Here is a 27222-nt window from a genome sequence, read left to right as displayed (position 1 = left end):
ATCCTCCCTGACAGGAAATCTCTGGGATCTGCTCCCGCTCCTCCAGAGTTCCTTGGGTTTAAGCTCAGTGGAAACCCTATTTGCACTCAAACTAGGTTTCCTCTGTGACTCTGGCCAAGTAAGGCTGATGGGGCGAAAGCAAGTCCCAGGGATTTCCTCGCGTTGAGCTTTGGGCATCTTTCACACCTATCACAATTGAGTGTTAAAAAAAAACCATACAACAGCTAGAAAAGTTTTTCTTTGAAGATCTCGATGTAACCTGGATTATGGGAGAAATGCCAAACTGGAACATGTGATTTTCGCAGTAAACATTAACTGACAATGTCCTTTACAGAGCGGAGTTTCAATTCTGTAGAGACGATGCCATTGACCTCAGTGGGATTAAGGTCATAAATGTTTTTGTAACCTGGCATTCAGCCTGCATTCTAATGGATATGACTTGGCAGCATGCCATAACTGCCCAAAATTGGCAGCAGGTTTGATAGCTTTGGAGCGGAACCACCATACGTGTGCTGGAAATATAGGTGTGCGATTGAGACAGGTTGTTGAAAGCAGTGGAGACAGAGATCCCGCAATGTCCTTGGGGCCCCATCCCCGCTCTGACCTAGAACACCCTGGTTTCACGATGACCAGCAGTATCTCTTTTTCACTATGATGGGCTCTGAAAACACAGTGATTAGTAATAGGGCAGTAGATTTGCCTTTATTCCACTTGAGAGCAAAGTAGTATTGTAATCTATTTCTATTTAGAATCCTATTGAAATATTTTCCAGGAGAGTAAACATATTCCAAAATCAATCTATGTAATCTGAACAAATTGTGCCTAGTTCTCCTTTTATTTACCCAATAACTATTTTGCTATAATGAACAAGAATAATCTTGGTAAATGTCTGATATCTGAGTTACTGGTGCAGGCCCAACACTGATCATGGTCCAATTTACTGCTGGTGTGTTAAATATGATGAGGTGCTTTCCACTGCATTCTTTCAGGTACAATGTTTGGTGGTCCTGAACTAGCCTACAGCATTAACATGTTTGAATGCGCTTAAAAGGAAGTAATGCTGAAAATATCCGAGGGTTAGGAGTCTGGCGGGGGAATTTGTTTGGTTTATTCTTGAATTTGCCCACTCAAGGATGCCAGGTTGTGTAGTCAACAACGCACTCTGCAAAAGTGCTCTCACTGACACACACAAGATTTGTGAACTATACTTTATGGCCCCAACTAAGGTGATAATGTAAGTGAGTTTTGAAGGGATTAAGGAGTTAATTGGCACAAATTAGTTTCCTAGTTTAGACTAATGTTTATACAGTAGAGAAATATATTTACATAAAAGAATCCTGTTTATTTGGCCCCTTCCTGCCAATTCCTGAAGGTATTGATTTTTTTTTACGAAACTGCTCCACAGGTGCTAGCTCCAGTTTTCTTCCCCTAATTGACCATTCTTCACATGTTGAGCCTTTACAGTGAGAGCTGGAAAGCTATTTGGCTGTAGGGACCATCAGCTGGAAGCAATCTTGCCCTGACTCAATGTTGATGTATGTACTCTTCCAACAGAGTTTATCTTCACATTTGTATTTCCTCATGCCAAGCAGCATCCTAATAAACCTTTGTGCACACTCGGTAGTCTCAACAGCCTTCCTACAGTACTTTGATACCATCTGCAAGTTTTGACAGCACTCCCTCATGGCCTGTATCCGAATTATTAATACACAGGTTACCTCCAGATGCTGCTATCTAAGGCAATGTTGGCAATTAGGCTCGTGGCTCTTCTGTGGAACCCTTCCAGCACTTGCATGTCTCCCTTGTTCCTTGGAGACCAGAACTGCATGCAGTACTCAGGAAATCAATCTGACGAGAGCACACGTTGTCTCCTCCCTAATCCTGGGGAACCAAGCCCAGTGGTTTCAGCTCCGTTGTTGGTCCAGTTGAGATGAGCTAATTTAGTACAGACTGGACATGGAATCTTGGAATCTTCCAATCTGTAAAGTTCACTCACTCGCTGGAGATACTCTGCATGGGGGAGCTGGTGGTGACTGGCTCTAAGATTTTGGTAGTGTAACTGGAATGCTTTAAAAACAAAAGTCTCCTTTGCAAAATAAAATAATTCACTGCATGATAGGGTGAAGATGTTGCTTCAGATTGATCATAGAAACTATGGACTGATTAGCAGGGAAGTAACTATTTGGAGGGAAGGGCCCTATGTTGGTACTTTCCTCCTGTGCATACAAGCCATGAGAAGCAATTATCCAGTAACGTATTTCTGTCTCTGTTCTTCCATCATATCTTGTAATCAGCAAACCAATCTCCATTTAATTATTTCCCTTCACCCTCACCACCACCACCACACTTATTATTCTCTGCTCTGCTCCTGAGGGCAGGGACTCATGTTGGAACTTGTTGGAAGTTTCCTGCTACCTCACCCAATCTTCACATGGTAATCTCAGTCTTCTACACTGGGGGAGGCATCACAGACCACATTTACTATTGATGTGCGCACTTCGCAGTAGAGGGCAGTGGACAGTAGCTGGAATCTGTGAACCCAGGGACACTGAGGCTACTTGCCCCTATTGCTAAGATCAACCAACTTAGTGCACACCAGGAATCTAAATTGAGGTTTCTTTTAAATCTTTACAAGATAGTTGAGAGTGAGGGGTAGGAGACATGAAGACGACATGTAAAATTTACAATAATTGCTTTGTATATATATATGTATATGTGTGTATATATGTGTGAGTATGTGTATATGTGTATATATATATATTTGTGTGAAAGCTGTGGCCAAATATTTTGAAGAAAAGCTAAGCTTGGTTGTTGTTTTCCTGATGTTGCAGATCCAACCACAAGATTAGTGTAGAAATGTGGAGGTCAGTCAAAACTCATTTCTCATGATGAGTCATAATTAAGATCAGATGACCCATTTGTGCAACACATTGTTTCACAATGCAGCAGTGACTGCAGAACATCTCAATGTTGTTGTTTCTCAGGGCTGATTCTGCAGTCCTTTTTGTTGATTCCAAACTTGCTGATTTTTGTATTGTTGCCTCGGGCTGATTGTCTTTCCTCCTTGTTCGCAGGCGAAGGTGCTGACTCCTCACTGGTTTATGGTTTCACGGGCACTGGTTGCCCCCTCAGAGGTGTCACAGCCATTGGGCAGGTCTTTACGTGTGGGACCAGACCTTTAGCACAGGTAGACTATTCAACCCCGGGGAAGGGGAGATTATTACAACTGAGCCCAATTCTGCTCCTCACCTGGGACTTTTCCATTGAATCCAGAAGTGATGAAGCCTGGTTTAAATTTTCTCAAATCTGGGAATTTTCTTGTGTGTAATAGCTAGGCACCTCATTGGGAAAACTGGCTGAGCTGTAGTTAAGACATTTGCCATCACCATCTTCTCATTAACTCACAATTGCAGAGGGGTAAAAGGGTCAAAAGAACAGCGTGCATTTATCTAACGTCTTTCATGACCTCAGGATAACCCAAAGTGCTTTATGGCCACTGGGTACTTTTGAAGCGTAGTCACTGTTGTAAATGTAGGAAACAAAGCAGCCAATTAGCACAGAGCAAGATCCCACATACAGCAATGTGATAATGATCAAATGATCTGTTTTCGTGACATGAATTGGAAAACAAATACTGGTCAGGATTGGAGTGAGAATCCAACATTTTTCATTCAAAATAGTGCTGTGCTTTTTAAGCTCACGCAAGAGGGCAGCGGAGCCTTGTCTAACATAACATCTCAAAAACAATAGGCAGAATTTTCCATTCTGGAGACTAAGTTCGGAGGCGGGAGTAGAAGTTGAAGTGACTTCCACTGGAGAGTGAAGCGGTTGAACACACAAGATCCTACACTGTCCAGCTCATTAATATGCATCTGCGAGGAGTGCAGCAAATTTCATGGCTGGGCAGGCAGCAAGTGACCTGTCCCACTGTCACCTCATAGGCTTCAATGTCTGGGCATCACATTTAAACGGCACCCGGCTCACTACAAGCCAGGAGCTCCGGATTCAGCATATATATAAAAAAGTCCAGGAGAAGGCAACAACCTTTGGCCCCATGGTTCAGCGATGCTTCTCTGGAGACTCTCCTCCAGGTGTGATCCGCAAGAAGATGAAAGTGGCACCTACTGACCTCAAAGTCCAGGAAGAAGTCTTCCTTGCCAGGCGCACGGCACTTATGTACAGTCGGGAAAGTGAACCTTCTAAATTCCCACTGGTGGGATGCCTAATTTGGAGAGGGAACAAAGTTCAGGTGTGTTGGCCTTTTAATGAGCACTCATGAGATGCAAATGGGATTCCCGCCTTAGCTAAGTGGGACACTCGATCCACCTTTAGGCCGCCATGAAAGTCAGGAGAACAAGATTCCAAACTAATTTTCCGCCATCTGGAAACTGATATTTTGACTCACGTCAAATTTTGATACCCCACTCCCCCATGGTTACTGCTGCTGGTGGGACCGGAAGATTCAAGCAATGTTTCTGATAGTGCAGCGCTCCCTCAGTACGGTTCTGAGGTTTCAGCCTGGATAATGTTCCCAAGTCTCTAGAATGGGACTTGAAGCCACGACTTCTGACTCAGAAGTAACAGTGCTATCCACTGAGCCTCCATTAGATTGAATAATCGGAAGTTTAAATAACTAGAAATCTGTGAATAGCTTCTCTGCGTTATTCTTTTTATATATTGTTAGCATTTCCTCAGATAGATACTACTGAGCTTCATGTCAGCCCATGTCACTCCAAATAAAAAAATCACAACATGGCTGCGTTTCATAAGATGCAGAGTTCTAATTCTCCTTTAATTTTCTGTTACAAACATGGAATCCATCTGCTGGTCAGATGCTGCCGATAACTATTTAGTGGAGATGTGTAGCTGCTCTAACATTGTTGGAAAGATTTTTTCCCCTGCCTATTATTGGTAGTGAACTTTGCATGTCCAATTTCACAATGAACAGAGAGAAGAGATAACCTTTAAACAACCACACAGTTGGATTAATGCAGGAGAATGTACAATTGGCAGAAAAATCGGTTTGGATAATGGTGGAGTTAATTAGTCTATACAAAATTACTTGCATCATCATTGCAAAAAAGGCAAACCCATTGGTACAGCGGTAGCACTTCTGAGACTGCTATGTTTCAATAGGAGGAAAACATAGGCTATTACTGGTGTCATTTATACAAGTAATTTCCTTTGAGTTTTCTGTAATGATGATGATGGTCCATCTTCAGATTATAAAGGAAATAAGCAGCCAGTTTTATAATCACTCTTGAGGCTAGTGCTGTACAGTTCTAGGATTTGGCAATAACATGTCAGAATATGATTGTCTTCAGGGGCTTAATACTTTGATCACCAAGCAAAGAAGCCAAAATCATTTTGTATTGCTGCTGTTAGTGTCTTTTGCATGTCAAATGTGTGTTTTTTTTTAAAAAAATTAAAGATCATGAGTATTGTAGATATCAACGTATAAGTCGACCTTTGAAGTCTCTCAAAATCCTTCCAAAAACGGGGGTCGACTTATACACTGAGTATAAAAGTGAAACACCAATATGGGTGGTCACCATTTTGGAATGTCATCTGCTTCCGATGCAAAGAGTATGCATGTCTTAAACTCCTGCACACCTTTGCAACACGGCCCGTATTACCTGTTTGATCCCTTACGCTCTGTTATAAGGTACCAGAAGCAAAACAAGGGGAGGAAAATTTAGGTTGACCATATGTCACGACCAGCACGTCGTGGTTGAAAAGGAGGTTGACCTATATGCCAACTATATACAAAAGCATGAGTTTTGGGGCCGGAAAAAAAGGTAATCTGATAGGCCAGGTAGACTTATACACTGCAATTCACGGTATAAAACCTACTACTTTGCAGCAGCTAAGCTTGACAATTGATTATAACTCAAGTTGTACAGAAAGATTCCTGCATCAAATGTGGAATTTGAGGGAAAAAAATGGTTCTTTTGAACATTACTCCACCAGTGCAACCGCTGCACTTGAGCATTTTCCTTTTTGATGACCTTATATATGGGAGGAAGTGTTGGATTAGATCTGTAGTGTTAAAATACTTGCACTGTCAATCTTGTCCATTTCCTTTATATTTCCTGATGATATTTTCACCAACGGATATTTGAATTTCGGGCACAAGCAAACACAGATTTTGTAGGACTATTGATACTCGCAGTATATTAATATTTAAAACTACTTTGCAATTCACCATGATTGCATATCTGTTTGGACTGCAAACATTGTTAGTTTTCTCCCATGTGCCTGCACATTATACATGTTTAAAATATTGAAAAGATGTCATTCTTTCATGCACCGTGGATCATCAGAAAGGTTTTTATACTTTTCCTGTACCTTTTGGTAACCTGAGGGCCCTCATTATTGAGCATGAGCATCACTGGAGAGTATGAGGTAGAACAAATCTCCTCAGAAATCCATTAGCAATTGATTTCGTTTCAACTTTTTTTTTTGGTGAGTTAAGGGGTTTGAAAGAAATTTCTGTGCAATAGCTTTACCTTTCAACTGTATATCAGGATGGTGAAGATCACACGTGGAGCCTGAGGAGTTCAGCTATGACCCATTAGCTGAATGGCCAGAGACCTGTTTTTATGTGAGCAGGGTTGGCCACTTTTGCACCCTTTTAAAAGTAATCACCAACAGAAGAATCTGGTTACATGTAATCATTTGAGCTTAGTTTATTGGAAGATTCTTAAGTAAAATGGGGAATTAGAATCGTTACACACAAATTAGGCCATTAATAGGCTCGCCGCTTCATCCCATGTCATCTTTAGTTTCTATTTTTAAAAAATATATTTTTCAATTTAATTGTGAACTTTTCTCTGCCAAAGCCTTTTTATATCTGTTAGAGGTGGTGATTTCCTGTCAGAGATCCTGGGTAAGAGCAGGAAATCGATCACAATTTCAAAACAAAAGGCCTCAATCTGTGGGCACACTCAGTCTAGGGGTTGCTGTTGCCAATTTTAGTGAGCCAACACTCTCATATTTGTGGCAATTTTCCTTGGCTGCAGTTTCATTAGAGGCGTTAACCCACTTAAAACAATTGTCATAAGCTCCACCTTATGTGCTTAAGGGCTTTTAGCTTTGCCTTGAACTGAAATGCCCCCTGGTGTAGTTCATGTAACTTCAGAGGCCTCTTCTACACTACACCGTGTGCATGTACACTGAATTCTGGTGACGTGCTTGCAGCAATTTTTCACAAGTTTTGATCCCTAAATTATTAAACTCTCTGCGCTTAATACAGAATCGTCTTTCTGCTTTAATATAGGCATTACAAAGGACTTGTTAGTGCTTAAAAAGATTTCAATTCCTAAATCTGTGCTCCACTGGGTTCCTTCATAAGATTTCATCCCGTAAAAATTGGCACTTTTTGTCTTATTTACATTTTTCTCTATTCCTTCTTGACCACCATATTGCTCACCATACCCCAGACAAGATAGAAAGGCCATTCTGTTGCCAAGCGTCTGCTAAAGTTTGGTACTACGTCCTTGGGGAAGTGCATCAGAATATCAGTGACGTGCTCAGAGCTTTGTCGTCTTTCTTACTTCCCCTGAGAAAATGTTAGGCCTGTGCTTGGCACCTTTCCCTCATCTATTGGACATGGTTGGCATCGCCCCATGTGTGGAATCATTGATGCAAGTCCACATCCTACCTCTCCCTGGCATATTAACCTTTGTCGTGCCAATGGGCTAGCTTAAATTAGACTTCCTTTGAAAATAATCAGATTGGTGGTCAAATAAAAAGTTTTATTAAGATGTAACAAAACTGTAGAAGACCTACTGAGTCATGACACTTGAATTGTTGGTTATTTGTGTCCCTGTCTGATGCTAGGAAACCCAATAGGCCATGTTTTTTTTTTATTCATTGGATGTGGATGTTTTTTTTTATTCATTGGATGTGGGCATCGCTGACTAGGCCAGCATTTATTGCCCATCCCTAATTTCCTTTGTTCAGAGGCCAGACCAGGTAATGACAGCAGATTTCCTTCCCTAAAGGACATTACAGCAATCGGCAAAGGTTTCATGGTCATCATTAGACTTTTAATTCCAGATTTTTATTGAATCAAATTCCACCATTTGCCATGGCAGGATTCGAACCCGGGACCCCAGAGCATTACCCTGGGTCTCTGGATTACTCGTCCAGCAACAATACCACTACGTCATCTCCTCGCCTATGTCTCATATCAGTCACTAGGCTGCCTGACCTATTGGTACCAGCAGCACTGGCCCTAATGTTTGGGATAAATATTAACTTTGGCTTCCAAGTCTTCACTTTGAGCAGTGGTGTTAACATAGATGCTTTACTCTTTCAGATCTCATTCATAATGTTTCAAGAAATTTCTTTCTCTGCAAGATTGTAATCCCGCCTCCAGGACTGAAGAAGGCTCTCCACTGTCTCAGCACGACCGCACCGTGTGATGTACATGCAGCTCTGATTCAAAGTCTTTGGCACATTCTTCCTCGCATCAAAGTCATTAAGGCTAACAAGACTGATTTACTTCTCCACACTGACTACCTCCTGAAGCTCAAAGCGGCCTTCCCTCCCACAAGCTTGTAGAAAGTCTCTTTTGTCCTGATTCTGGAGAGGTGCTGGAGCCCTTGATCTGAGTGACATGGCTGCTGCAGTCCAACAGTCTGAGCTGGTGTTTGAATTTGCTAGCAACGGAATGGATGACGGACACCAGGTATGTCCCACGTGCTTAATGTACTGCTTACCCCACTCGACAGTAAGGCATATCACAGAAGAGCCATTTTAGTCACTGTGTCTACTCTACAGAAGTAAGGGTTAAAGTTATATTTGTTATGTTGCTGTCTGTCCATTGCTGATCCTTTAGCAATTGCTTTCATGGCAACTTTATTAGATTTTAACCAACTTACTTCAATTTTCTTTCATCAGACCCTGGCTTCCTATCAAGAATTGACAATATGCCAATTCTGACATGAAAGGCTCTGTAATTTAAAAATGATTCTTCACTATATCGTGACCAAGTTTCAAAATTCATTTTCTCTCCAAGTAACTTTCAAAAGTGGGTATTCTGGTGTGGAAATCTTTCTTTATCATTACAAAACTGATGAAAAACCAGTGAACTAGAAGGTTCATTAAAACCTATTTCAAATATTTACCATTGACCTTACTGCAATTTTATTGATGCTGTTTACAAATGAGCAATAAACTTTGTCAGGGGAGGGTTGAACTGAGCCTGGAAAAGTGAAAAATGTTACCATGGCAATGCAGTTAGATGGAATTTTATCCCTAGTTAGCTAGTTCCATTTTAAATGGTGATAGTTTTGCAGTACAATCCCATTCTGGTTCTAAAGAGTTCAGTAAGATCTGGTGACATAGTGCTTGCTGGAGATTACTTTTTCCTTCCCCCTCTGTGGAGATACTTGGCTTTCCCTGTACCCTGTCTCTCCATCTTCAATGGCCCATCTGTGGTTGTAAATTCACTGTGGGGAAGTAATGGCACAAGTGTGTGTAGTGAACATTTGAATATCGCAGTTTTAAGTATTTTAGTCTCTTTGATGTCCTTCAGAAATGTCAATCCACTGACCTAGTATTGCATTGTTTCTAACCTAAATAGATGTTTGCATCAACAAAATATATGCTTACTCTCCAAAGCCCATGGGCGTGACATCTAATCAAAATCCCTAGTGACATATGCTTCTTGCTTCAAGTCCGTGCGCCTGCCTGAATTGGAAGTCTCAAGGCACCTTAGTGAATGTCACACAGATGGATTAGGCTAGGCGATTGAGCCCTGAGGCAACTGGTTAATAAAAGTGAGTTTCTATCACTCTAGACCTGAAGGAAGGATGCTACAGGGCCATGGTAAATACCACTTACATAGACCTGGAGACTTTAGCTGACTGTATAGCAGCTATTGGTACCAAGTTGATTGAAGAAACAGTGCTGGAGGGGGGGAGGGGTGTTGATGAGGATTTTAACCTTTTGCTTTACTGACAAGGTTTAGCTGAACTTCATGATAAAAGTTTTACAAACCTCTTATCTCCATCTGCTAATCACCCACCTCTCATTAGATTTGGGTTTTCACTCTGATTCATAGCTGGCATTATTGTGTGTGTTATTAATGCTATTCTTGCCTCCCCACCAATTGTTGTACCTGACACCATCAGCCCAACTGGATGTCTTTCACAAGGTGACAAGATGATTGATCTTCCTGTTGGTGCCTTCTCCACTCACATTACACTGCAACTATTTAGCACCAGGCTAGCAACATAAATGTTTAGGTGTAAAGCTCCAGTTGGTGCTCCAATGAGTATAATTTCTTTCTCATCTTTTGGCTACATTGCTTATATTAAACACTCTTCTCTCCAAATTGACTATAGCATGAGAGAGAAAAAAAAAACAGGTAAATAAGATGAAAGACTGGTTCATTGGTCTGTAGTGGTATTTGTTAAGGATGAATGTTGACCAGGACACCTTGCTCCTCTTTGAAATAATACCATGGGATCCATTTTAAATTTGTTATCCAACAGGAATCGCAGATTAGCCACAGGTGTTCATTTTAGTCTCACAGACCAATTTTAGTCACAAATGCTTCATGCATGCTCTCAAATTCAGGTAAATATAATTCATATGTATGTTTACTTAACAAACATACACTACTATACACTACTATTCAGTAATCAAGGAAGTAAAGCACCCATAACAATCAAAACACTTGCCACCCTGTTTTTCATCTTAACATTTTACCTACAAATGCATGAAAAGCTTCCAGTTCACATATCCAATGACAGTACCTGTTACATATTTGCTGATCAGAAATGCTATGAACCACACCTCAATTCCCGATTAGCCACAGTTAGCTAGTGATCAAAGTATTGGACAATGCTGACTTATGAGTGGATAGACCCTCTGTTTAACATCTCATTCCTCTGATGATAAAACACGCCCTCAATACTGCACTGAAGTGTTGGGTTAAATGTTCGTGGTCCAACCTATAGTAAAGTTTGAACCCACGGTTTTCTGACACAAAACGAGAGCACTACCAACTGAGCCAAATTGAAATTATTTGGTGTAATGTTTATTCACCTTGTGAAGGAGACCTGTACAACCCATTCACTGCCCCATCATTTTCTTGCAGCATAAACCTATTCAGTCTGTCTCTATAGATGATGCTTTCTTAAGATCGCTGGATGTGGTTGAGGATTTTTGCTCAATACAGTGAGGATTCCTTTCAATTGCAGGGGCAAATTTCAACTGGGATACCAAGCAAACCATTGTAGTTCTATGGCCAAACCTGCCAGAGTAACTTTGAATCCCACAGTATGATGGAATAAAATTAATATATGTAAAGTAGGACACATCGGCTGGGATTTTCTGGCGTTGCCGCATTGTCGCAGGCAGGATGGGGAAATTTGGAGAGCGGTTGACTTTTAACAGCTTCCTGTTAAAATTTTCCTGTCCTATCTGCGACAGTGCCCGCTGCTGTCAGGGCTGCTAAATCCTGCCCTTCGCATATTAGGGGAGCTTTTCCACTGCTCTGCACCTGGGGAAATTGGCTTTCTGACCCATAGCTGATTTTGTATGCACTATCCTTTTAATCCTTTGGGCTTCAGTTTTGCTAACAAAGTCTGTTATGTGGGGGTGGGATTTTCTGGTACCACCTGCTGAGGGGCTGGAAATTTCTGCCTGAAATCAAATGACCTGTTGCTGGTCCGTTAAAATTTTCCATCCCACCTGTGGTGATTCCCGTAGTGGGCAGGACCAGAAATTCTGTCCATGGTATTTTATCAAACATCTTTTGAAAGTCTATATGCACAACATCAACCCCATTGCCCTCTCCATTAAAGAATTCAACAAGTTAGTCGAACATGATTTGCCTTTAATAAACCTGTGCTAATTTTCATTTATTCACCTATATTTTTGAAGTTGCAATTCATTTTGTCCCGGATTATTGTGTTTATTGTATTGTATTTTTGGGGAGATGGTGGTGTAGTGGTAATGTCACTCGACTAGTAATCCAGAGGCCCAGGTTAATGCTCTAGGGACGTGGGTTCAAATCCTCCATGGCAGCTGGTGGGATTTAAATTCACTTAATAAATCTGGAATATAAAGCTAGTCACAGTGATGGTGACCATGGCTTGAAGTTTTCCCTTGTCGGGCGCGCATGATCGGCGGGCCCGGGTGTGGCTGGGAAACGGGCCCCCTGACCGTGATCCGTCCCTGACTGCAATTTCATGCTGGTTGCCAACGTGAAATGTGTGCTGAAAAGCTCAGCGCTGCCAGGGTGGGGGCGGGAAGAAAGCAGGCGACAACATCGGTGCGGGTGAATGCTTCAAGAGAGCTCCCTGAAAGCAGGCCTCAGGGACCTGCAGAACTGCAAATATTGAAATGGAGCACTAAAAAGCTGCAAAAAAAATGTCCATGTGTCACAATCAAACACCTGAAAATATACCTCATAAAAATGCTCTATCCAGATATTTATTTTTATTTTCCTAACAGAGATTTGATCCCGCCCTTGGATGAGGTTTTGTGAAAAATGTAAAGGCTGCCTGGCCAATTCGCCTGTCCACCAACCATAAGGTTGGACGGGCCATAAAAAATCGCAGACAATTATGCCATTAATGGGCTTAATTGCCCTCTTAATTGTCGGCGGGCACACTTCTGTATTTTGTGTGCACCCGCTGAGCGAAATATCACGTGAGTGCGTGATGGCATCAGGATGCTCGCCCGAAGTCATCTCGTGAGATTTTTACACCTGATTGGGTTCGGTGCTGTGGTAAAACGGAGTACCATGTACCTTTTAAGAGAGTGCAAGTGGACTAACCATGTGACCGTATTGACCAATCACTGTACAGCGCAGGCTACACGTTAGCTAAGTCTAGAGCTGGAGGTGGTTGTGGGAGCACGCGAGGATTTAGTGCTCTGCCTTCTGTTGCAATAAACAATCACAGTTTGTTCTTATGTCGGGGTCTCTCCATTATTGACAGCGAGTATCAACTAGTGTATATGAAGGTGAGGAATCCGAGTTTACTTGACTAGTGAACTAATAGACTCAAGACATAAAAGTTGCGTACCCACCTGTGGGTTGTAAATTTCTGCCCCTTGAAACTATCACCGATTGTCATAACGACCCATCTGTTTCGCTAATCTCCCGCAGGGCAGGAAATCTGCCATCCTTTACCTGGTCTGGCCTACATGTGACTCCAGACCCACGACAATGTGGTTGACTCTTAATTGCCCCCTGAAATGTTCAGTTCATTAGGGATGGGCAACAAATGCAGGCTTTGCCAGCGACGCCCACAACGCAGGAAAGAATAAAAAAACACCAGAAGTAAGTTTCCCACCACTGGCGCTAAGCTGACTATCCCATAGTTGGTGGGTTTATCTTTTTGTTTTAAACGAGTGAAACCTTTGCAACTGTCCAGTCTTCTTGCATAACCCCACACTCAAATGTGGATTGTAAAATTGTGGCTGGAGCTTCCACAATTTCCACCCTTACTTCCCTTAGCAACCTAGGATGCACCCATCCAGATCGGCTGAATTTTTTTTTCTATTTTGAGGGTTGACAAACTTCTAAGCATCTCCGCTTTATGTATTTTTATCTGATACAATTTCTCTGCTACCTTTTTTACTGTGGTATTGGCAGCATCCTCCACTTTAGTGAAGATAGATACAAAGTACTGATCATTTAGTACCTTTGCCTCCACAAAAAGATACTTTTTGGTCACTAATTGATTCAAACTTTCCTTTGACTACTCCCTTGCTATTTATGGGTATATAACAGGCTTGGGACTTCCTTTTAAGTTATTAGCTGATCTGTTCCCATGCGTTAGCTTTGCCTCTCTTATTTCCTATTCCAGCTTTCTTCTGTCCATTTTCATGTTCAGCTTGATTCTCTGCTGTATTCTTTCTGAAAGGGACCTAATTTGAGGCAGGAAATGGTGGTTTTGTGATCTGTAAAATGGCTGGGTTGAGTTAAACAGAGAGTTTTTGCAGTGTGTGGGTGGGACACAGAAAAACAAGTGAATGAGCAAATTGAGAGTGAATATGCGGGTATTTTCCATGAACCACCCTCAGCTCGTCTGTCTCAACAGTTTCCATACGGTTTAGCTGGGATTTTAATGTGGGATAAATGCATGATTTAACTGTGCAGTTACTTGTGTACTGGCCTCATCACTGGAATTGCATTGTACAATCCAACTTTAGCCTTGTCTGGCTCAGTGTAACTTTGGCATCTAAGTTGAGAATTTGAACTGTAATTTGCACTATTTAGACTATTCTCTTCCTCCTTATCATGGCAGTTGTCAACAACAATGAGTTGCATTTATGTAACTCTTTTAACATACTAGAAATGTCCCAATGTGCTTAAATATCAGGGGACATTGTGTGGCAGAGATGGGAAATATTATCCGATGACATTGAGAATTAGTCAAAGTTGTGTTGTTCACTAGACAGGAGAAGGGTGTTCTGGGGTGGAAAATGTAAATCTCAATTAATCCAATTTATTTCACTTCACCTCCTGACTCCCCTAAGCCTTTCCACTGCTTACAAGGCAGGAGTGTAATGGAATACAGTAAAGTCCCACCTGCTTGTTTGCGTATTTGCTTACGGCGCTAAAGCCTTTGCACACTTTTGTACACTGCATTGCCCATCATGTGAGCAATAGTTCATTTATCCACAATCACCCCCCCCCCCGCCCTCCCCCACTATCTCCTCTTTCCCCAAGGAGACGGCAGCCAAGACAGAGTAAAGACCTTAACACGTTTTAACAGGGAGATGGTATTGAAGTCTCTGGATGTGGATTCCTTCATTAGTTCTGGCCGTGGACACTTAATTCTTTTTTTTTTAAGCACCTTTCCAACAGGGGTGAGAAGTGGTGCAGCTGAAGTGCAGCCCGAACGAAGAGATTAACCTGGAAATGTCTGAACCTCTTGGTCCAGAACTGCAATAACGGCTCTGTTCAATTTTGAAATGTTCACTGATTTTGTTTGCCACTTCTGAGGTGACGCACTTATTTCTTAAATGAGGATTGTCCCTTTTTAAAATTTTCAATATATGTCTTGTATTGCTCGGAGGCTCCCCCTCTCTAAGTGTGGTATACAGGTACCATAATTTGCTGTACAGCAACTACAGAAACCAATGCTGCCATCGCATTTCTGGAACCTATCTTGTGCTCATCGTTTGAGGTTTTGCTGCTTGCACGGTTTCCCCAGTGAACGGCAGGACTTTACTGAACTCATCACTTGTCTGGGTGGGAACAGTGCAACAGCACTCAAGAAGTTCAGCACCGTGCAGGATAAAGAAATCTACCAATTTGTACTTTATTCGCTAGGCTGAAGGTCCACCTCTGGCGTGCTGTGGCTGCACTGTGCGTACTAGCTGCAGAATGTGCTGCAGCAACCTGCCATGGCTTATTTGGCAGCATTTCCCAAACCTGTGTGTGCTATTGACTGGAAAGACAATGACAGCGGGTGCAATAGGAACATTATCACCTGGAGAAGGGCTGAAGATTCTATTCCTGTTCTTATATTCCTAAAGGTCTAGTTAAATTTGTCCACTCCTGAATAACCCCCAGTGACAGGTAAAGTTTTTTTTTTGAATAAACAAAAGCATGGGAGTCAATAGCTCCCTGGTGCCTTCGTCAGGGCAATGTCTTGACCAATCAGAGCCAACTTACCAAACAATCAGCACCCCTTTACTCATGCAGTATAAATTGTTGTTCCCTTTTAAATTTGGCATTCTTGTATCTGTCTTGATGAGTTTTTTTTTCTTCATTTGTGGGATGTAGGCGTTGCTGGCTAGGCCAGCATTTATTGCCCATCCCTAATTGCCCTTGTTCAGAGGGTAATTAAGCTTATTGCTGTGGTCTGTAGGCCAGACCAGGTAAGGGCAGCAGATTTCCTTCCCTAAAGGACATTAGTGAACCAGGTGGGATTTTACAACAATTGGCAATGGTTTCATGGTCACCAGACTTTAATTTCCAAATTTTTGTTGGACTCAAATTTCACCATCAAACTCGGGTCCCCAGAACATTACCCTGGGTCTCTGGAATACTAGTCCAGTGACAGTACCACTATGCCATTTCCTCCCCTGAGTGCAAGATGAAAAGCTTCGATAGCATCCCTCTCTTTTGAGAAATACCAAAGTGTTGGCCATTATTTGGTTGGCAGGTTCTGGCGAATAAACAAATAGAAATTGTATGTTATTGGGGAGAAGGGAATTGATGAAGGGAGAAAATAGCTATAGAATTGGAGTGTAAAAATTAAAGCATGATTCAGTGGAACAGGCCTGTGTCCTCCTTGCTCTAGATCATTGCTTTAGTTCAGAGCCAGGCTGTTGATTCAGGCTTGGTTGCAGCCTCCTGGTCCAGCATCCATACTTTGAAATACATTAACACATGACAAACAGAAATCCTGGCTAATAAAGGAATAAGAATGGTTGGTCTTCAGCACTTGAGATAATCTCTTCAGTACTCTGATCCTCCTGCTGGCAAAACTAATATGACAGTAAAATTATTACTTCTAAATTTACCTTCAGCTGGTGAAATGAATTGATAAATAAAAGAGCAATCCTTTACTATGGATGGGCCAGACTGGGGCACTGTAGCACTAGAATACCAAGTTGCTGCAGTTCAACACGCACGCATAAATTGATGGTAAAGCTTCTAATGAGGTGTCGTCATGGTTTGACCTACGACAACCCATCCACTCTGCTGATACAGCCACCTAAGGGGAGGCTGCTCTGAAATACTAAATGTGAAAGTGTGTAAATTTGAACTACTTAAATATCTCCATGGTATCATCAGAGATCTAAATAGGTTCTATTTTTCTCTCTTCAAAAGAAATGAATAAGAGTACATTTGTCAACTTGCTCATAATGAGTTTGAAAAGACAAAGTAACAGAGAATATTTTTACTTTGAGTCTTTTGCAGTACCTCGTAAGAACTCTTACTTGAAGATGAGAGAACAGCAGCACAACAGTAAAGAACAGCAGTCCATATGTCAATAAAGTTGATTGAAGCTTATGCTCAGACTGGGTCTGAGTTTGACAGATGTCTGCTGCCCCCTTCTGGGCACTCTGTCCCCCCCCCTTCCCCCTCCAGAACCAGAACCATAACCATGTTTATCTCAAAGGCACCTTTCCAATCTTTCCATTTAGGGTTTCTCTAAGTTGGGTTGGTGATTTATATTCTAACCCTGGGATAAGGAGGGTCAACCTTGTGCACTGATGTTAGCCTTGTCCTGACTGGAAGCACAGCAGCCTTAAATATATACATACCTAGATCGGCAGCAGTAAGGAACCTATTTACAAATAAATTCAGTGTAATCAAGAACTTATCAGCATGCCACCAGTATTTGATAAAATATGTCAGTTTCCACTAAAACATATAATCTGAATTCTTTATTGTTACAGGGTTTCTTTTTAACCTTTTAAGTACTCCAGGGCTAATCTTTGCATGAGCTCATTCCACATGAACAAGATCAAAAGCTATTGGGATATTGAAATTCCTACATTTTAATTTTTTAAAGTAACTTTCTCTTTTTTTGCGTGTGCTTGTCAAGTGTGCTGGGAAATGGAATGCTTTCCATGTCCCCGGCAACCTGGGTGAGCACCAAATGCTTCCAGGTTAAGGGTAGCATGGGGCTAAATGGCTTTGTCCAGCTCCCTCCAGTCTGTCCTAACCACAAGAGAGCATCAGTATGAGCATTTCCATTGCCTACATCTGCCATCCTCTGGCCATTCAGAATGAGATTGCCAATTTAGTACCAAATTAAGGACAGCTTTGGGTACCTAGAAACCTATTTCGCATCAGGCGCCCACAGGTGTCAGAAAGAAAGCACTGTCAACCTGCGGTCAGACTGGATTTAAACTTGTCTCTGAGGAAGAGCCTCAGTACCATCCAATAGCTTTATTTTTACTGCCTATTTTTTAAAAGTAGTCAATGTGTGTTTGAGAGACAGGAATCCACTTTTTAAATTACTGCCTGGTCCCAATGGCCCACCCCTCCCTCTTAACACCTTAACACCGCCACCCCCCACCACCCCCACAGCACCATAGCTGTGTAGTGTTCACGGTACCTAATGATTTCTATTTTTATTTATTTATGTCATATAGAAATGTTTTAATATTCTACTTTCAGAAGGTAGAAATAGACCGCCTGTATTTTTAATGAACGAATATTAGATGTTAAAGTTTTTGTAGGCTTTATCTTTTGCTCTAAATCTGACTCACCCTGAGGGGAGCCTAATTTATTAAAAAGATTACTGAGCAATCAAAAGGAAATCCCATTGTGCAGGAAAGCATTTTTTTAAAAAAAAGAGATGATGAGATAAATCCAGTAACACTGAGCCTGAAGAGTTTCACAGTTTTGAGATGCAGGGGAAAGCGTGAGTTATTGTAAGAGACCGTTATGATGAGTCTTAATTTCAACACGGAGGAGGGAGAGCAGCATGTTAAACAGCTTCGGAGGAATAGGTTGGTGAAATGGAGGAAGACGAGAAATATTTCAGCAAAAAGAGAGAGATTTCTTTTGCTTCAATTTTTAAATCTTTTATACACAAAATAAAGCAATAGGAACAGGAGTAGATCATTTGGCCCCTTGAACCTGCTCCGCCATTCAATAAACTCATAGCTGATCTGATTGTGGGGTGTTAATTCCACTTTCCTACCTGCTGTCCACCCACCCCCTCGCAATAATACTTGTTTCCCTTGTAGATCAAAAATCTAACTTGAATGTATTCGATGACTCAGCCTCCACTGCTCCCTGGGGCAATGAATTTCAAAGATTAACGACCCCCCTGAGAGAAGAAATTCTCCTTTTCCATCTGAAAGGGGAGACCCTTATTTTGAAATGGCACCTCCTAGTTCTAGATTCCGCCACAAGGGGAAACATCCTCTCAGCATCTATCCTGTCATGTCCCCACAGAATCTTATCTTTCAATAACATCACCTTTCCCCTCCTTATCAAGGGTGATGCTTAGGAAACCGGATCAGAAACCGTGAGCGGAATCTTTCGTTTGGCGAGCGCGCACCCGACCTGCTCAAGCGTGAAATGACGTGCCTTAACATTTGCTGAACATCCCGACATCAACATGCGCACTCGCGACATTTCAGTCAGCGGGTGCATGTGGGAGACAGAGTTGCGCCCACCATTAATTAAGAGGCCAGTTAAGGTCCTTGACACACCAATTGTCGGTGATTTACGTAGCCCGTACGATTTCTCGGCCGTTGCACAGGCAGGCGGGCAGACCACAATTTTCAAAAGCTCACCCACGGGTGGGATAAAAAGGGTCAGCAGCATTGTTAATGTAAGTGGTGAGGAGTTTTGGAGATTGTGTGCTGCTGGTTGCTTATTTAAACTGGACAGCTTTATCTCGCTTCAGAGCTTCATTCTGAGCATTTCTAGGCTTCATTTCAGGACTCACTGTTGTCTTCCAGGCCCCCGGAGGATTCAGACTGTGTGGGCCCTTCCAGGTATCAGACAGCCTTCCATAACCCTGGTAATGGGGATCGTGGTCTCTGCTGGAGGCACCTCCTCTGGGAGGGAGAGGAAGCCAAGTGTCCCAGTGCAAGTTCCAGGGGAGGGACCTGTGGAAGGAGAGGTGCAGGCACAAGAGGCACAGGGCCAGCAGGAAATCCAAGGTGGAAGATGCCACTATCCTGCTGCCAGGGTTTACAGGCAACGATGCAGCCACCTTAATATGTCTGAGGTGCAGTGCCAAAGGAGGCTCCGCCTCTCAAGGGAGACCGTTAACTCCATTTGTCAAAGGATTGGGTCTGAGATCAGCTCCGACTGTGTGTTGGGACACCCCATGCCAGTGACTCTGAAGGTCACAGTGGCCCTCAACTTCTATGCCTCCAGCTCTTTCCAGGAGACAGTGGGGGATCTGTGTGTCTCCCGATTAGCTGTCCACAGTTGCGTCAAGCTAGTGACAGAAACTCTGTTCAGGAGGATATTGACTTTCAATCATTTCCGCATGGATGAGGCCAGCCAGGCTGAGTGAGCCAGAGGCTTTGCAGTGATTGTTGGGTTCCCCCGTGTCCAGGGTGCAATAGACTGTACACATGTGGCCATCAAGGCGCCAGCGGGTCAGCCGGGTGCCTTCGTCAACAGGAAGGAGTTTCACTCCATGAATGTGCAGATAGTGTGTGATCACAGGGTGCAGATTATGCAAGTCTGTACAAGGTACCTTAGCAGCTCCCATGGTGCTTACATGCTGAGACACTCCCAGGTCAAGAGGCTCTTCAGTACTCTAGCCCGACTGGATGGATAGCTGCTGGCACCGGCATTGGAGACAGCCTGCTGGCTCTGCTGTCCTGTTGGCCTTGATGACCTTGGCGATCGTCTTCTGGCCCGTTGAGCCTGTGCTGGCCCCACCTGGGAGGGAGCAGCCAGTGCCACGACTGGCATCTCCTCAGTCACCACAGCCTCATCAGATGCCATGGTCAGTGGCAGAGGGGCAGAGGAGCTGCTGCCATCATCAGAGGAGGCGGCAGAGATAACAAGCAGCTCGTGTGCCAACGTGAGGTCGCTCTGGACCTCCCTGCTCACCATTGATGGATGGACACCTAGCTGGGATACTGGGTGCCCAATCCATCTAACATACGGACACTGACCAGCTGAGCTCATTGCCACTCTCTCCACGGATGAGGCATTGCACTTGGCCATGAGGGTCAACGCAGTGGTCATGCTCTGCAGGGACTCCTCCAGAAGAGACCGTGGCAGGCATACCCTTATGGATCTCTGCCAGATCCTCCTGCACACCCCGCTGGACTTCCAGCATCTGCTGCCTAATGGATGACTCCAGAGGCCCATCATCAACTTTTGACTGAGTATTATCCTGGTCTCCAGCAGTCCTCTGGCTGCTGGCGGCCTGGGCACTCTCTGCCTCCGCCTGCACCTCAAGTGAGTGTGAGGTGCCCTCACCAATGTGCACTGATATACTAGATGGTGAACTAATGCCCACCGAGGTGCTGGCATCTGCGTTGGTGGCTGCTTGACAGAGTGGGTGTGACGCAGGTGCGTGTGAAGCATGATGGTCCTCTGTGGTCAGGGATGGCCCTTCAGGGTCCTGAGTGTGAACACCTGCTGGAGAACCTAAAAGGGAGAAGAAGAACATGTCATTAGTTAGTCATCACACTGTCACTGTGCATGCCTGGCACCCTGATGTGGCAGCAGAGATCTGCATCATGGTGCCCTCGTCTTTTGATTATCAATGGGGACTCCAGGTTCGAGGTTCACATCAATGAAGAGACTATACTAGAGTGGTTGCACAAGCCGAAACTCTCACTTCTGTGCACTGCACCGTCACCTTCGTCTGACACCCCAACCTTCCGCAGCTGATTGACCGAGGTGCATGCTGCCTCTCGAACTCCAAGGCCTCCTGCTCAAAGCGGGTGAGGATGAGGTGGTGTGGGGTCCTCTGCCAGTCTGCGACCTCTCAATATTGTTATGGCATGTCTTCTCCTGAAAGGACGGAGGAGCATGGATTAGTCCACTCTCTACTTGCAGCACCATTGCGGCCTGGCCAACCCTGCCTGAGGAACACCTTGCAGGGCACATCTGAGTCATGGCCCTTGACCCGCAAGGCACTTAATACAAGCAGCCAGGGCTCACCCTCTTGGCCAACTCCGGCATCATTGACTGGTGCCACTCAGACTCTTAACACCTTTGATTTCCACAGGGGGATGGCCAGCCCGAAATTGTTCTCCACTCTGACCCATGCCAACACGGTACTCGCCCTTCCTGAGTGCAGCAGATCATTGAAGTGTGTCCGGCACTGCACCCATGTGTGCCTCAACATGTCGTGGCTGCTCACCCTGGATGCCACCTCCTCCAGGAGGGCTGCGAGGCTGACTGCCCCACTGACCTCACCTCCCGCTTGGATTCTCCTTCCTGGGTCACAGCCATGTCGCTGCTGCAACTCCAGTGCAGGCAGCCTCCCTGGGGCTGCCTGCACCGCTTTTCAATCGGCCGCTGTTGGGCCCGGTGGACAACAGGCCCCCGCCCCCACTCATCCCTTCCCGGAGATTCCCCAGCCGCCTTTCGTGCTGGACGGGCCTGAATTGGCCCACCAGCGTTAAATTGCCTTTTTCCCCGATTACTGTCGGCGGCTGGCTTCCCAACCGCTCCCACCGAGCCCACCCAACAAGGGCAAAATTCCATGAGGTGAAGAAACAGATGCCTTCTGATCACAAGACTATGAGTGGGTTGATGTCCACACCATATAACTGTTTCCCTGGTCATTCTTAAATTTCCTGGGATTGAAGCAGTCAGGTTAGGTGGTTTTAGGTGGAATTCTGCTTAGTGAGATTAGGGCAATCCTGTCAGGTAGACATGAAGGGTGCCAAGGCATTATTTCAGAGAAGAGAAGGAGTGTCCTCCCTGTATCCTGACTAAGATTTGTCCTTCAGCCAAAACCTAAAAACAGATTATCTGTCACTATTACATTGCTATTTGTAGGATCTTGAAGTGTGCAAATTGGCTGCCATGTTTATCCATTACAACAGTGTCTTCACTTCAAAAAAAAAAGGTGCTTTGGAATATCCTGAGGTTATGAAAGATGCTATGTAAATGCAAGGCTTTTCTTTATTTCTTTCTTAGTCTCTAAGACACCAGCCTTTAGTACACCAGACTTTTATATCATTGACATTCTGTAACATTCACAACCTTACATCAAGACTGGAAATTCAACAATGAATGTCCCAGAGCAGTCAAAAAAAAAATGCAAAAGGAGTTAAAGCATTGTTCAGTGAGTGATAGTCAGGTACGGTATTCTGAGTAAAGTGGATGTGGTTTTGTTTTGAGAACAAATACTTGCAGGGTTTTTTTTAAATCTTGAAGACCTCTACTGCTAACCCCAAAACCTGCTTAAAGTGATATGAGGTGCCACCTCCTGGAATTGACACATTGCAGATATTTTGAGATCTGTCAATTGTGTGGGGGCAACTTGGTATGTTGCCGTCAACTTTATAGCTGTCCTTCATCACCCCGTGGAAAAGAAAACATCTTTGCGTCAGTACTTGGTGGCATGTTTCAATGCTGCACCTCACAATTAAGCAATCGCTTTTAATAGCGATGAACGTTTTGTTACAACCAGGTTGTGTGGTAAGGGAAGTTGGACACCTGTTTTTATATATACATACCATACACACATACCATACACGTGTGTGTGTGTGTGTAATATATAAGATTTAGGATGCATTCCGAACATGTGAACTCTGAATATGTTGAATTTTGTGGGAGTGGCTGCTGTTTCTTTGCTGTCTCTTCTACTGTCTCTTTCCCTTTAATCCTGTTTAATCCTTGTTTTTCTTTTTGACCCTAGCTTGAAGACCCTTTATCGTTTCCTGCTGTGATCGTAGAACAAGTGCCAAACACAGACTTGTTCTATTCTAGTCTGGATTGCGATGAGGTTTCCACCAGGATGATGGATGATACATCTTTGGATGTTGTTGAAGAACAAATAATAGAGGATAACATTGGTCTTTCAGGTGTGTATCTCGTTGGGGTGGTTTAAGAGTAATGATTTGCTTTACATTGAGGATGAGTTGGAGTGCAAATACAGGAGGTAATTCATGGCAATATCTAGCCAGCTAGGGAAGGTGAGTTTTTAATTTCTGCCTCTTTCTCTTTCATTATCTGTTAAGCCTCAACTTCATGGTAGTACTCTCGCCTCTGAGTCAGAAGATTGAGGCTTCAAGTCCCACTCTCACACATGAACATCACATACTGTAATCCAAGCTGACATTCTAGAGCCGTACTGAGGCAGGGCTGCACTACCTTTCAGAAAATACATTAAACTGAGGCTTACTTGAGTGTGTGTACAAGATCCCATGGCACGATAGTGTTTAAGAAGAACATGACAGCTCTTCTTGGTGCCCTGGCCAGTATTTACTTTTCCACCAACATGACTGCAAAAACAGATTGTTCATTATCTCATTGCTATTTGTGGAAGCTAGCTGTGTGAAAATTGGTGGCCCTCTTTCCTGTATTGTACCTACACTAAAGAAGTACTTCATTGGCTGTAATGCCCTTTGGAATGTCTTCTGGTTGGGAAAGGCACTGTATGAATATTTTTTTCTATTATCTTTGCTGTTCAGTGGCCGGCTGGGTTTCCTGGGAGCCGCTGCACCCCACCGCTTTGGTATCTGACCTCCTCCCACCCCTCCCCCTTCCACTTGCCCACACGGCCACCTGCCCACATGGCCGGTGTTAGGGATCGGACCTGCCTTGTCCTGCAGCCTCCTGGAGTGCTCCCCATTTGACTAGAAGTCAAGCCTGTCATTCTGGCCGACTTCTGGGTGGGAAATCTCTTAATGACAAAAGACACACAGCATGGAATTAAATCTCTTTAGAAAGAAATGCAAAGTTCCGTATTTCCTATGCCCTCTACTGACTGCCCTGAACCTACCCCCCTCCACCCCCGGCCCCGCCAGCTCTAACCACTCTCAGCGCATCAGAATATTAAAAAACCTCCTTTGGTGTCAGCAAATTGAAGTACAATCCCTGCCACTTACATTCTCCATATATGTCAGCAAATTATATCATTCAAATTACTGACTGTTAGTCCTATTCATTGAATTTGACTACAAAGGCATTGCTTGAAACGTATTAAACATACTGACTCGTTTGGGAAAACTATGTTAAGTTATTCTCCTTTCTCTCAATTTGATGCATGAAATTTTGCTTCTAAGCAGTCAGATGTAGCTGTAGCTCTAATCAAGTAGATTTTTAAAGGTCATAAGGTGCATGGTTGAAGTCAGGAGGAGGGAAATTACAGGCCTGTTGTAACCCAAAACTGATCACTCCGCTGCAGACCTCCTTCCTGCCACTGTTATAATGTCGACTGCCAATCATGGACAAATTGCCTTAAAGCCAGTGGGGACTATATGAGGTAAGTCCAAAATCATTAGAGCTTTGAGTTTTGGACAAAGCTACATGAACATATGATAGTGTGTAGGATAAGGGCACAAGATAAATTTAGAATTGATATGAGGAGGTGTGTTGTTAACAGTTAGGGCCAGATGTTTGCGGAGACAAGACGACTCCGAAGCCATTTAAAAATGGCAGGTGGGACCCAATACCGGGATTCCCACCATCATTTTAACCAGTGCAGATAAGGGTGCGAACTCGCTACTTGCACTCCCAACCGGGCTCCAGTGCGGGAGAAGGCATCCTCTAGCACCCCCTCTCTCTCTCTCTCTCTCCCCCACCCCCCCACCACAATTTTTGTGGAGTTGGGCCAGCTTCCCCATGATTTGTGGTTCATGGCTCCTCAGAAGAGCCGTAAACCATTGTCTGGATTTGGGAACCTATTGAAAGGTAAGTTCAAAAAGTCTTAAACATGCCCCCCAATGACTCCCCACAGCCTCTTATTACCTCCATGCGGAGTCAATGCAAACTCAACCTCCCAGCCATTCCAATGGCCCCTCATACTCTCCATGCCAACTCATTCCACCCAGTCACTCCCCCTGGCCCCTCAAATTCTCCATGCCAGCTCAATGCCAACACATGTCCATTCACCCAGTATGCACTATTCACATAACTAATGAGCCGTATAATAACAATGGAAGTGTGAAACTGCTGTGAGAGGAAAAAAACACACATTCAGAAATGTTCTTGAGGGAAAAATATTGCTGTTCCTACAACCCTGTAAAAATGTCAATCAGACAGAGCATTAAAGTATCAATAACAAAGGCTTCAAACACTTCACCCTCTTAATCTTGTCCAAATAAACATTGAGACATTGACAACAAAGATCACAGAAAGAACAACTTCTTATAACCACTTAAAGATGTCAATCAAGCAAAGACAACAATTCACGTCACATGTCAATATGGATTCTTTGCTCAGCTAATGCATTTATTGGTCTTGGCTTGCAGCCAAGCATACGTAATAGGGATACGTTTTCTAACCAACCTGCTCTGGCATTCGATACCTAGGACCTCCTTCCGGGTTTGGCGGGCCCGACTCTATCCCGCACCCGCTCCACCCTCCCGCCTCCCCCCTAAGCCCCTAAACCCCTGAGCAACAATTGTGTATGACCGGGCACTTTAAACTGAGGTGGCTCTGCCAAATTGGTAAATTTCCCAACTTGAACTACCCACCTCAGTAATGAAAATCCAGCCCCTAGAGTAGACTTTTGGATAGGCAAGTAAAGGCCAAAGCCTTGGGATGGTGTAGGAGATAATTGGATGTTGTAATGGTGGGGCCAGTAGGTTTTCCTTTGGTGAATGCACTAAAGTGAACTTCCTCTCCTGTACCTGTGATCATTATTGAGAGAGATGTTTCTACTAGGATAGTGTACTTTTAGAAAAATAGCAGTCAGTGTTTAGCTCCTGATTACACACTCTGTCACTAATTCAGAACTTGTGGTGTGCCATGTGACTAGACTTGAAATACTGGGAGTTGTTTAATTGGCTGGCATCAGGGAATATATAGCTTTTGTGTATTATATGTTGCTTTTGGGGCCATTTTGTTTTAATTCATTCTGCCAAGTAATGGATTAATTCAGCTACCCACGTACAGTAGCGGGGAAAAAAATTCTGCAAGGCTGTTTTAAGGGTGTTATGCCCAGATAGGAAGGTATGGAAATCTCAGATGAATGAGAGTTTTTCCCTGAGAGCCAATTTAGATATATTGGGATGTCGTCGAAACTGCTGTTCATGTGCATCGAAAAATTTGATTTGAAATTCATGTTCATTATATTTCATAATGAAATTAACATTTTTGTTCAGGAGTTGCCTTTACAATAAGTCAAGTCTAGGAAGCAACAGCATTACAAACAGCAGTTCATATAAGAATTAGGAGACAATTGGTCTTCACATAATACGCAGTCAAGCATCATACAAAGCAAATAGATTTATCATGTGCATAATGATTCACCAATACAGTATGGGGTAATGTTCATAACCATATCAAAACCCAGCTTTTGGAATTAGGGTGGGGTGGTTTTAGTTGAGGGCAGCGCTAACTTAAAACATAATCTAACTCCTTTGTTCAATGTGCACATACAATTTGGTTTGTAGAAAGTTGCTGTTGTATCATGAGAATCGTAGAATAGTACAGCACAGAAAAAGGCTACTCAGCCCACCAAGTCTGTGGCAGCCCTTTCGAAGAGCAATCCAGTTAGTTTCACTCCCCGGCTCTTTCCCTGTATCCCTGCAATTTTTTCTCCTGCAAGTGTTGATCCTATTCCCTTTAGAAAGCTGCTATTAAATCTATTTCTACCACCCTAGCAGAAA

The 27222-nt window shown here is 43.5% G+C and overlaps 1 protein-coding gene across 15 annotated transcripts in view; it reads left to right on the top strand.

Moving 5' to 3' along the window:
• elf1 (E74-like ETS transcription factor 1) overlaps window positions 1-27222 on the top strand; it is a 245369-nt gene that overhangs the window by 187843 nt on the left and 30304 nt on the right. For all 15 annotated transcript variants that reach the window (XM_078547248.1, XM_078547253.1, XM_078547244.1 and 12 more), the window contains 2 exons: window positions 8324-8695; window positions 23304-23469. In XM_078547248.1, the coding sequence (XP_078403374.1) occupies window positions 8624-8695; window positions 23304-23469 (238 nt within the window). In that variant the 5' untranslated portion in view covers window positions 8324-8623. The remainder of the gene's footprint in view (window positions 1-8323; window positions 8696-23303; window positions 23470-27222) is intronic.

The sequence above is a fragment of the Cetorhinus maximus genome, chromosome 8 (assembly GCF_964194155.1).
Source record: "Cetorhinus maximus chromosome 8, sCetMax3.hap1.1, whole genome shotgun sequence".
Lineage (NCBI taxonomy): Eukaryota > Metazoa > Chordata > Chondrichthyes > Lamniformes > Cetorhinidae > Cetorhinus > Cetorhinus maximus.
The sequence above is the reverse complement of the archived record's forward strand: the minus strand, read 5'-3'. Positions and strand labels throughout refer to the sequence as shown.